The 12,644-nt window shown below is 41.1% G+C and overlaps 1 protein-coding gene across 2 annotated transcripts in view; it reads left to right on the forward strand.

Annotated features, from left to right (window-relative positions):
• LOC113166019 (contactin-1a-like) overlaps positions 1-12,644 on the forward strand; it is a 52,914-nt gene that overhangs the window by 34,237 nt on the left and 6,033 nt on the right. For both annotated transcript variants that reach the window (XM_026365916.1, XM_026365917.1), the window contains exons 4-18: positions 1,185-1,311; positions 2,092-2,270; positions 2,616-2,711; positions 2,945-3,151; positions 4,179-4,278; positions 4,699-4,880; positions 5,017-5,141; positions 5,603-5,720; positions 6,006-6,153; positions 7,060-7,187; positions 7,904-8,076; positions 8,852-8,975; positions 11,186-11,347; positions 11,684-11,833; positions 12,426-12,496. In XM_026365916.1, the coding sequence (XP_026221701.1) occupies positions 1,185-1,311; positions 2,092-2,270; positions 2,616-2,711; positions 2,945-3,151; positions 4,179-4,278; positions 4,699-4,880; positions 5,017-5,141; positions 5,603-5,720; positions 6,006-6,153; positions 7,060-7,187; positions 7,904-8,076; positions 8,852-8,975; positions 11,186-11,347; positions 11,684-11,833; positions 12,426-12,496 (2,090 nt within the window). The remainder of the gene's footprint in view (positions 1-1,184; positions 1,312-2,091; positions 2,271-2,615; positions 2,712-2,944; positions 3,152-4,178; positions 4,279-4,698; positions 4,881-5,016; positions 5,142-5,602; positions 5,721-6,005; positions 6,154-7,059; positions 7,188-7,903; positions 8,077-8,851; positions 8,976-11,185; positions 11,348-11,683; positions 11,834-12,425; positions 12,497-12,644) is intronic.

The raw sequence follows: 12,644 nt of genomic DNA on the forward strand, positions 1-12,644 counted from the left end.
GTATTGGTTAGGATTGCAAGGATTTGAATTCCTCCTTGACATCAGAATCAGATCATTATGCAGATGGTTTGAGATTATTACTTTATTTTCTAATTATCCCGAATTAATATATTTTGCTGCTCTTGTGGTAGGAAGTAGAAGAAAATGTAGTTTAGGGGGCAGAGTATTATAAATATAGGCATCTTTTGTTCAGTTTCTAAAGGTTTCTAAAGGTCTGTCAGCGTGACATTTTCATGGCGAAAGAATCCAAAACGCTGAAGCAGGCCCGGTTAGAAGGATCGAACAAAAGCAGGATATTACTGTTTGAAAGAGCACGCTTCTCCCCATTGAGGTGTCAGCTGTGCTCTCTTACATCTGAGACACGCGGGGGAATAACACACATGTACACACGTATGCATATGCGTTTCACATTTGTATTCCTGCAGTCACCTCACACGCTCTTGATCTGAGAGAATAATCAGCGTTTGGGAACATTTCTTCTCATTGCTTATTCATAACTCAGCATTGTGTTTATGTCTTATTCATGCCATCGTTCGTGATGTCTGTCTGTTTTAATGAGTAATTGGGGCTAATTGGACGTATGTGTTGGTGGTGTAAAAAGGCAGGCTGAACCAAAAAAGGCATTTTCTTCAAGGAGACTCTTCTTCTTGGATTTGCTTTTGCAATTGCTTCACAGCACTGAGGATGACACATGAAGTATGAAAGGGGTTTGGATTATGCTAAGTCAACGTACCGTTCCCACATTTCCGGCTCCGGGATTTGTATTAGCTTGTAACAATATCACATCCACTGGCAAGAGATGAATGTGTGACTGTGATTTGGCACCTGAGAGAGCACATCTCTGTCATAATTAGTGTGGTGTTGTGATTTGGAATGAAGTATAGGGTTTTTACTCTGAGTCAACGCTTCAAAGGAATGCTTGTGTGGATTCAAGGATTAGATGAGGTGAATCTACGACCGAGATTGATCTGTGTGTGTGTGTGTGTGTGTGTGTGTGTGTGTGTGTGTGTGTGTGTGTGTGTGTGTGTAGGCTATGTGCTACATCTGAGCCCAGCTGTCTAATTTTTGATGGAACTGCCCCAGAACTGCCAGACTCTTAGCTCTAACACCTTGATTTTTCCTGTTTGTAAGTCTGACCCAGCTTGTTCTCACTTGCCCCGGCCTTGTTTGTTTATTTTCGGCAGATGAAGCCACAGGTTACGGGCCTGTGTTTGAGGAGCAGCCGGTGGACACCATCTACCCTGAGGAGTTGCCTGAGGCCAAAATCACCATGAACTGCCGGGCTCGGGCCAATCCACCTGCCACATACAAGTAACATATGTCTCCCATAAACCCAACCTCATTACTACCCGCTGTGTGCCTCCCCTCACTTGCTCTCAGGCTGTATTCAGACTGTTTTAAGGTCTGCCTGAAAAATGGCAGGGTCATGTTTATCTTAACCTTGACCTTGACACGGAGAGACCACCCACCAGTGCCTGAATGCACTTTACATTTTTCACACATCATTCTGTTGTTTTCACTCTGCTATAGTGTAGAGTAGAAAATAACTAATAAGAAATGAGATGTCCCTGCAGCACAAATAGAATTTCCATCATTTCTCCATCTTGTTTTGCTGCTCAAAATTGAAAGCCTTTTGCGTGATCCATTTCAATTTAGATGTAAATGTATGTAAATAATATTGCTCTGCATCCCCCAAACTGGTTTCACTGTCAGAGAGAATTAGATGTCAGAGGGGAAGGAATTAGCTTTGACCACACCTGGGATTTAATGTTTAAGAGGGTTCATTTACGTTATGCCTTTCAAAACATGAAATTTGTTATTGCCAACAACTCCCAGTTTGGAGATCATGGTAATTATTTCACTGTACTTTGCAAAACAGATCAACTGTAATTTAGACTCTGTCAGTCAGAGATTTTTCTTTGACTTCAAGTGCTTACCACATAGGATGCACCTACTGTATGTGCAGCTAAATCACATTATTTCACATTTACTACATCAACCTACTTACCTGACATAAATGTGCTTGTGGTTCATAGCATCTTAATAGGTTGCGTTTAAAATGCAGTACCGCTGATTGTTTTTTCCTCGTAGGTGGAGGCTAAACAACATGATAATTGATCTGAATGAAGAGGGCAGCCACTACAGCTTAGCAGGAGGCAATCTGGTCATCAGCAACCCAATTAAAACCAAACACGAAGGAAAGTACAGCTGTTTGGCTACCAACATCTATGGCACGGTCATCAGTCAAGAAGGTTCGGTCCAGTTTGGATGTAAGTGGCCCAGATGTGAACCCCCATTTAATGATGGTATAGTACCATGGAGAACTGCCCTGGAGCTGCACTGTCATGCACATTAAGCACTCTGAAATTGCCAGGGTAGCTGGTACAAATTATAAGTGGTGTGGAAAGTTCAATTTGTGAATGGACTAACTTCATGCTGCTCACATGGCTAATGTACTTTTCTGTTAAACACTACAGCTCAATTCAAAATCACTTGTTAAACTTTATACAATCCTTAAACCCTTTGCTGCAGGTTTTATGGACGTTAGCTGAGAGAATATTTGGAATAACTGCTGAGTGTCTCTTACACTTGATTTTGATGTGTGTCTCTCTCAGACCTTGATCTTTTCTCATCAGAAGAAAGGGAGACGGTGAAAGTCAAAGAAGGGCAAGGGGCAGTGCTGCTTTGCGCTCCCCCACCGCATCATCCAGGTATTTCAATGTTTTTTATCCACGTAGTTTTTCTTTCAGACTAATGAGTGAAATAACTAATTAGTAAAATAATTTAATTAACTAATCAAATTTGATTATATTGCCCTCAATAATGTCCTTAATGATATAAAGATATCACTTTCATTGTCAGTTTTTGAGGGTTTTTTTCCCATCAATTTTATCTATTCATGCTGCCGATGAAGTAGTCTTTTGTTGTGTTTCTCTCTGCGCAGCTGATCTGTCATTCCGGTGGATTCTCAATGAATTTCCCACCTTCATCCCACTGGACAATAGGCGTTTTGTCTCCCAAAAAACTGGAAACCTCCATATCTCCAAGGTGGACTCATCAGATACTGGCAACTACTCCTGCATTGCATCCAGCCCGTCGATTTCTAAGAGTGTCTTTTCTAACTATATCCCTCTAGTGCCTCAGGCTGAACGTAGGTATCTCAACTTCAGTATGCAAAGATTTATTGTATGTTGTGATGTACAAAATGTGAACTGTCAAGAATGAGAAAAATATGTTTCTATAATATTCTTACTGAATATTGATGAAGACCTGATATCTAGGTTGTAACTATTTTATCAGTAAACAGCAAGATTCCCAGAGTTTCTTAAAGAAATTTGGAAACAAGCTAAAAGACTCTGCCAGGAAATGGCTCTGCCTGGATGCAGCCTAATGCTGCATGGATTTGTGAAGCCCTATGTTTAATCATAACAATGTCTTTCTAAATGAGATAAGGTCAAGTCTCTAATGCTGACTGTTTGAATTGAATTTATAGAAACAAATTAGGTCAGAGAAGACTGACACATATAGTAAGAACTTCCTCTAAGAACGAGTCAGTGAGTTATAAATAAGAACTGGAGAATAAACAGTCCCAGATGAGGATTAGAAACTAAAGCATTGTACTTCATGTGCTGTGTACCAAATGCCTAATGTAAGAACTACAAATGCAAAACTAAGTCTACTAACCTGAACATTTTCCTCTGGGGCATTCCCAGAATCCTTTAGATTTTAACTTTCATAGTCATCTCACTTTAAGCCTGTTTCACCTGTGGCAAATACATCACAGTTACACACGAGCTAGAGTGTTTTGTTCCTGTGCAAAGGTTATGAACAGAGATGAACAGTTGTTTAGGCTCCCTCATGCATGCATGCATTATGAGATGCCTTCTGGGTATAACATGGCCTGTATTAGGTCAGTAGTTCAGCAGAGGCCACTTTTTAAGACAATACAAATCACAAACTGATGCTCAGAACCAATTCCTCAATGCAAAATAATACAAGTAGCAAAGGGAGAGAGACTGTTCATCTTAGTGACTATCAGGGCAGTAAACGAAATCAATGACAGCAACATAAGGTGCTATTTAATTTCTAAGTGATTTTGTTACCCTGCAAGTTATGGTAGCTTATATTTTCAGCTCTGTGCATTGAAAGTCATAATTCTGTCCTGTCATTCATCACAGGTCCCATCAGGAAATACCCTGCTGACCTCGAAGTCAAGTTCCCAGAAACCACTGCACTGATTGGTCAGAATATCACCTTGGAGTGCTTCGCTTTGGGGAAGTAAGTGTGAGAGGTCATCGGCCACTTCTGTCAGTGCACAGGTTGGACTAACAGAGCTGAAATCCATTGTCAGTCAATGACAATGTTGTATTTTGTGGGTTTCATGTGTCATAAAATGGATCTCAAGTGTATTAGTTGATGCATCATATAAATGCATATATTGTACACTGACTACTGCTACTGACTATAAAGTAATTAGGATTCACCAGCCTCTCCAGACATATTAGTTAACCCTTAATGCATTGTAAATTGATATTTACAGTAGCTCAAATTCTATTAAATCTTTAGTCTCATTGGCTAAAGAACTAAATTATTTATAAAGCATATTTCAGAATGATGATGAGTAGAGTGCAGCGATCTATATTTATTACAAGTTAAAGCCTGATCTGTTTATAATCTTTTCTACTCTGCCCATTCCAGCCCTGTCCCAGAGATTCACTGGAAGAAGATGGGTGGAAACCTGCCACACAGTCATGAGGTGCGGATGGCAGGGGCTCAATTGCACCTGTTTAATGTACAGTTTGAAGATGACGGCACCTATCGGTGTGAGGCAGTGAACTCAAGAGGAAAGGACTATCACACTGCACGAGTGTCTGTAGAAGGTAACAAATATGTTACAAGAAATAGACAGTAACATTATCATATGTATTCATTGTCTCTTAGCCACTCAACAGCATTTTCTCAGGCTTTGCAGATTTTGTAACTCTGTCTTTTGTAACTTTGATTTGTCACTCTCAGCTTTTCCAGAGTGGGTGGAGCACATCAGAAGCACAGAGAAAGACCTCGGTAGTGAATACACTATGTCTTGTGTAGCCAGTGGCAAACCGAAACCGCACATTCGCTGGCTGAAAAATGGAGAACCGGTAATATTCAAACTCATAAACCTTTTTATTGTCCTATAACTGAGCATTTTAGCTGTAGCTCTAAATACTTACAGAAGCCTTGGCAGCTGAACCTGTTCAATGTGCAGCCCGGGGTTGTTACAGTTTCACAGCAGTGACAGGAAGCTGGCGCTGTGGGTACACATCATGTCAGGAAAAAGGACTTCTTGTTATTGAACGGGTGGCAGCATGGGTTGTTTCACTCTCCATAGAAACAACTGTCATCATGCCTGAAATATACCCAAGAGAGTTGCAGCTAGTGACAGCAGAGAGGGGGAGGTTGTTTGATATAAACCACTGGATGCATCATTATGCAATAGTTAAATTGTCTCCAAGTCAAAAGACCTAATTGTCTTCTCTGTCTCTGTAAATATCAACAAGTTTAATGAAATGATTATGACTGTATGAAAATGCAGAGAGATGACTCCTGTTATTTTTCACAGTTGGACAGGAAAGAGATGAAGTTCAGCAGCCTGACATTTGATGATTCAGGGATGTACCAGTGCATAGCAGAAAATCGCCATGGTATCATCTATGCCAATGCAGAGCTGCGTGTGTTTGGTGAGTCAAACTTTGGCTGTGACTGCAGCACAAATGGCTGCGTCAGTGATTCAAAGGTCACGTTTCAAGCTGACTAATTGGAGCTCATTTGGTCCTTTGGTGTGTAACATCAGAGCAAAATACTATTTTTACATGGACCAAAAAAACATATATTCAGGATGCTCCAAAATGTGATTTTGGTCATTCAAAGCACAATAACAATATGCATTTATAAATTGTGTGATACATTTATACTTGTCAGCAGATGCACATACTATGTTTGCAATAAATACTGTCCCTCTTCAGCCTGTGCTCCCACGTTTGAACACAACCCTGTGAAGAGAGTCCTCGCACCTAAAAACAGAGCAGTGGTAATCGAATGTCGGCCCAAAGCAGCTCCAAAGCCTACGTTCTCCTGGAGCAAAGACACAGAGCTGCTTTCAAACTCTACCAGGTGAGTAGACGGCACTCTCACTTTTGTCCTCTGATAAGTAAATGTATTCATTCAGAGAGGTTAGTTCACCCTGACTGAGTTTTCCTTTGTAGATATTCATTCAAATATTCAACTATTCCTGTGACTATGAAACACATCTAGGTCATATTAGCACATGGACAAGTATCTGAAAATGTGTCACGTGTCACACTAAAGGGGCTCTAGAGTCGATCCCCTCTAGTTGCAAGACCCCTAAAATATAGTGATTTTTGGGGATCTAAATAAGCTCTAGATCTCTACGATACATGCCAGCAAAATCCTAAGTGATTGGTATGCACTACAGTGCTTTCTGTCAGTGGCTGACATTAAGCTCATTCTAAAGCTCATCCTCTTGGTCAGACTGGATGCGTAAACCCCTGCCTTGTGCTCTTCACTGACAAAACAAGCCTAATCTGGGAGCTCTGAGACCCCCAACCCTTTTCCCCTACCCTACAAACCCCCTTTCACCATACTGGGACTTGGATAGAGGAGGAGCAGCAGTCAAATTACTATGCAGCATATGCCTCCTAATACTCTCTATGGGTGCTGTCTATGTGAGGGAGAGTGTGGAGTAGTGATAGGGCAGCTGGCACGACACTGTTTGTCATGCAAGAATATCAAATGTGCAGAGAAAAATGAATCAAACATTGCTGCATCGCTATTGTCGTGGAATTTAGTTGGAGTATTTTCAAGTTCACATTTATTTATGTTTTGGAAAAATGTCTGATGACTAGTGGACATTCAGAGTTCATTTTTTTTATCAGTCACAGAGCCATGGACTAACGTACCGTATACTCGACTTTTTGACCTTCACATTGTGCTAAATATTTTATATATATATAGCTCTCTCTCTTCTGTGCGTGAAGAATTAATTCTGGTTCCCCTCAGGGTGTTCATATGGGAGGATGGGAGCCTGGAGATCCTCAACGTGACGCAAGCAGATGAAGGCAGGTACACCTGCTATGCAGAGAATGACCGGGGCAAGGCCAACAGCACAGGAACTCTGTTGGTTACAGGCAAGTTTCAGCAAATGAGCATTGCTCAATACATATACGTCTTCATGATATTTCCAGGACAGAAGGTGTTGCTTTGACTGATGTCAGCATTGATTTGCAATCATTCGTGTCACTCCCAATCCCAACAAACACCTGACCTCCAAATGTCTACTGTTGTTGAATTATGGCCTTCTGAGCACAACACAGAGCAGAGTATACAGACTACTGGTGGATATTTAGTCACCTCCTAAGGGCAAAGGCGAGAGGGGATTGCTTTAGATGATATGTGATGGGACGCAGATCCCGTTTTCCTTCAGTGAAAAATGACTTTGCTTGTAAATGGGTAGAAATAATTTGATTGTATAGCAAAACACATTTATGGGTTTTAGACATGAAGTGTCAGCTGTCAAACATTTGAAGTTTTTACAGTTAAGCACCAGTGGTGCTGGAAGTAAAGCTCTTTTCTGCCCTCTCCTGGACATTTGTGGGTATTAAACAGAGCCAGGTGTTAAGGGTTTAGTTTGACATTCTCTAATTCCTATGTAAATTTTAGTGGGGGAGGCTGCAAGAGCAACTGCAGCTTTCTTTCTGCAATCACAGATTTTCTTCAGGAAATGCACACTCAAGTTTAAGTGTTATTCTAAGTTAGTTTTTCATTTTACAACCACCACGTTGATGCTTTCAGTGGCTGGATTAACCTCTTTTTAATGAACATATTTTCCTGTGTTTCTCCCTAGAGTCTACAAAGATCACCTTGGCACCATCTAACTCTGACGTCAAAGTTGGTGAGAACGCCTGGATGCAGTGCGCTGCGTCACATGACCCTTCTCTAGACATCACCTTCATCTGGTCCTTGGATGGTCGAGTTATTGACCTACATAAGGACGGTCGACATTATGAACGCACCCCGGTATGAAACTGTATTCATCAGTTTTTTTTTATAAAGTGAAGTGATCGTAACAACCAAAATTTCCCTGACTGCAAAATCTCAGCTGTACTCTGGAGTTCATCTATGTCAATTCATATTTGAGGTTGGGTTGATGTCTGTTGTCTGTCTATTTTCATTGGAATGCCTGAAATGGAAAATAACATCCTACTAAAAATGAATATGACTCTAGAAGCAATTTCACATTCCTTCCCCGAGTGGAATAATACATTGTATATTCATTTAATAGCAATTTCCGCTAGCATCCATTATTGATGACATGATGTAGTCTCCCTTAGTGCAGCTCTAACCATAAACTGGTGTTTAGCATTAATCATTTGTCACTCTGACCACTAGGCAAACAGCATGTTATGACTGTGATTGATGTTAGCCCATTTTTGTAAACAAGGAAGATTTACCCTTTGTAAAAATGAGTTCCAGTTGCACTTGCCTGGCATCAGCAAATCCAGCTTGACTTGAACAGTGGGTTCAGTGCAGTCATGTATTTTAAAAGATGATAGATGTTTGTGATGGTTTTACCATTACAGTATATGGTGAGAACTGTGACTCACCGGATGTCAAAGCCTTGTTTCTGAAGTTTTCAGCTGAAGCCTTTAAGGGCAGATCTGTCTTTTTCAATTTCAAATGAGCTTCAGACCCAATAGGTAAATGACCACACAGAGGGAACGTTTAGCCTCGTCATCTGTGATGTTTTGTTCAGTCCTTAATTAACAGTTGTCTGTTTTGTTATTTCATGCAGAATGGAAGCTCAAACGGTGAGCTGCTGATAAGGAACGCCCAGCTGAAGCATGCTGGGCGCTACACCTGCACTGCACAGACTCCAGTTGACAACGTCACCGCTTCCGCCCACCTTGTTGTCAGGGGTGAGTCATGAGTGCTGCACACACATTCATACAGTCATGTACCTAAATAGCTATATTTAAACATACCCATACATATAAAGACCATAAAAAACATCAAGCACTCTCAAAATTACAGTTTCTCCTTATATATTTCCCCTACTGGTATTGTTAGAATAATTATTCACATTGCACATGTGCAGTTTATTACATATTATATTCTCATGCAAGAGAAGACTGTCTGCTACTGATGCATTTACTTTAGATTGTATTAACTGTCTGCAGCCTTTTAAAAAAACAGTGAACAAGTCAACTCAACCACATCTGCTTGTGCCTTGACTCTAGACAGGCACATTCCACAAGCCTTTACATTGATGTTTGACGTTTGCTGTGATAAGAAGCTGTTGCTGTAATTGCAATTTTTTGAAACAGTGGTAGACTTGATCAAAAACTGAATGAAACAACCAATGCTAATGTGTTAAGACATGTTTTGAATAGTGTCCTCCCATTTGTCTTCATTAAAACTGAATAAAGTAGCACTTTTTACAGAGTGAGAGCTGCTGCCATCACAGCAATTAATCGTTTTTTATAGTTATGAGAAGTGTAATAAGTGATGAGAGTATTTGATGACTAAAGTGTGTAGAACATCATAGGCTTCTGTCATACAGTGTTTTGATATAGAGTGCTGCTGATTTCAATGATTCCTTCAGCCACATGCAGATATCAACAGGTGCAAAATAAACACTGTCACACTTACGCAGTACTTTGTCTGTCATTTACTGGATTTCACCTCCTGGATGATTCATCAGGCTTTGTTTTCCCCCTCCACTTCCTGATGAGTGAGAGCTTGCCTTACATCCCTCCCATTAGGTCTTGAAACAGGGCCAGTGTTGGTGGACAAAGGCTCCCTTCAAATAGGAACCCAAGAACTCTAACAGTGATCTGGTTGCCAGTGATCCCTGTTGTGCCCTGGGTCTGCTGCCACCGCAGCGGCTTTCAGAGCAGGTGTTGACAGATGGCCAGGTGAACGCACAGCGGCTGAATGTGACGTTTCCCGGAGTGAAACCAAAACACAGGCCCTGGGCCACTCCTAATGGAGTGCCAAATGCCAGCAGTGGAGCGAGAGAGAGATGAAAGACAGCCATTTATCACAGCAGATGAGGAAGCAGATCTGCCTCCAAGACATTGTCCAAGCTACAGACATTCTGTACAGCTGCACCTGTAGTTTGTTATTAGTTGGGATTTGAGATAGGGAGAGGAGATGTTTTCATATGACCAGTGTGTGTGTTATTGTAGCATAAAGTTACTACAATGACTTTGACAGTGATTCCAGAAACAGTGTTGAAATATACACATTTTAACTTAAGTGTCTGTGAATAAGGAAAACTGCATGACATTTGGGTGTTGAAACTTGTTGGGATACAGTATGAAGCTGTATTAATTCATACTGTGCAAGGCATTCATCCATATAACACAATATTGTTGACATAGAACATCTGCACAATATTTCATCCCTTACATTAAACTGTAAGAAAGTTCTCTCCCGTCTTTTAGAAGAGAGAGCGCATAGTCCAGCTTTGGCTGTCTAATCGCCTTGCTCGTCTCGGTTCACATTCACGACTTGAAAAAAAACTAAATCCTGGCTGATTTTTGAGGCTGTGGGTTGCGAGGCTGACCCTGACACAGTCTGGGTTTTCTATTAGTCCATTTTTATATTCCAGTGGAAGAATCAAGAGGACCAAGAGAAACACTGGATTCAAAAGGTTGTACGTAAGCTGAAGTTCATATATGCCAATGTGCTCTAAGCTGTAGTGCCTTAGTCCATCAGTCTTTGTCAGTGTCTTTAAAGAAAAGATTAAAAAAGAGGCAACGTGAGGGACTGAATGTGCTGTGTTTCATTTGCATCAATAGTAGTGTTTTTGTAGAGCAGTGTTGAACTATTAAGTTGTTAAATGGCTCAGGGCTTTTGCCAAGAATTTCCTCAGAAGCTTGAATGAAGCTAACTCAATAACACTGTACTCTCTTTCTGTCGTTCTACTATTTGCGAGGAAGTCGAACATTCACTGTCTGCCTGAGGAACAAGTCAAAGTGAAGACTTGTGGGAATTCTGTCTTGTGAACTTTAGCCTAAGGGAAAAGTGTTGCCTCTCTCTACACAGCTCCGCAGCCGCACTTGTGTTCATCAGCCATCAAACATCACTTTTAACTTGTCTCTTATTTTTCTCCCTACTCAAGGTCCTCCTGGTGCCCCAGGTGGAGTTCGAGTGATAAACAAAACTGACAAGAGTGTAACGTTGCAGTGGAGCCGTGGAGCGGACAACCACAGCCCCATCTCCAAATATACCATCCAGTACAGAGACTCATTCTCAAGGGATGTCTGGAAGAATGCCCCCACATGTGAGAGCTCCAGCATACTACTTGGTTAAATAAGCACTGTTACTTTAATACTGAGCTGGCTATAGTGTTACGATAATTTAGGTTATACCACATAGTGATATTGCAGGCCTCCATGGTGGATAATGTCTTTTAAAAATAGCTCAAATGTAATTTCGCTATGCATCAAAGATTCAAAATATAGGAATGGCTACCAAAAATGGAAATTCACTGTTATCTTAAGGATGATTTTGTTTAAATGCAGGAGAGCATAGCCTGCGTTGTATAATGTTTTAACATAGCGTGCTATGGCCTTGACGTTTTGGCACTGTAAAATAAAATTTGGGCATTTTTCTTTAGCTCCTGTAGATGTGGAGGGGAATGCAGAGACAGCCATGGTGGTGGATTTGTTCCCATGGACAGAATATGAGTTCAGGGTGATCGCCACCAACACTCTGGGTACAGGAGAACCCAGCAGCCCATCACCTAAAGACAAAACACTAAAAGCAGGTAAGATTATGTCTTATGTCCTATGGCTATTCCTTCTGGTACATAAGGAATAGTCACAAGAGTCTCAGTAATATGAAAGGTCTTGGAAAAGTGGCCCTACACTCCAGCTTTCCATTATGATATTTATTCATCATCCTTCTATTATAGCACTGTTTACTTGTGTTACAGTATCGCTTTAGAAGTAAGTCAGCAGAAATCCCTTCATGCTGCACTTTCTACAGCAGAAGACTGCTGCCAAACTGACCACACAGACCTCAACAAATGAGCACTTTGCTGAAACTGTATACTGAAATTCAATTATAAAATGGAAATCACATGGCCAAAATAACCTCGCTTAAAAAATAATCATCATTTCAGAGTAAACTGCTACTTGACTTAAGGAGAACAGGAGAACTTTTTGGCTCTCTATGGCAAGACGCCCACATGGACATTAAGGTGTTGCATTTGGCACAGGAGAAGACATTGATATTGTATTTGCACAGGAAGGATGTTTCAGTTGTGCTGCCAGGGTTCGGTTATAGCCTGTGTGGGTTGGCGTTGTTTGTGTGGATTCTTAGCATGTGGGCTCAAAGTTGGTGGTGTCTCATTGCAGTTCCTGTGGTGGCGCCCTCGGACGTTGGCGGGGGTGGAGGGACTAGCAGAGAACTGACCATCACATGGACGGTAGGTTTGGACTTTCCAGTGGGCACGAAGGGGAAGGGGTGTTGCCAGCTCATTTAAAAGCACAGAAAGGAGATGTGCTGCTGTAATCTGAGTAATACATGAAGAAAATGTGGCTGTATTTAACATGTACTACCACTACTAATATAAT

Source organism: Anabas testudineus, chromosome 6, assembly GCF_900324465.2.
Source record: "Anabas testudineus chromosome 6, fAnaTes1.2, whole genome shotgun sequence".
NCBI classification, from domain to species: domain Eukaryota; kingdom Metazoa; phylum Chordata; class Actinopteri; order Anabantiformes; family Anabantidae; genus Anabas; species Anabas testudineus.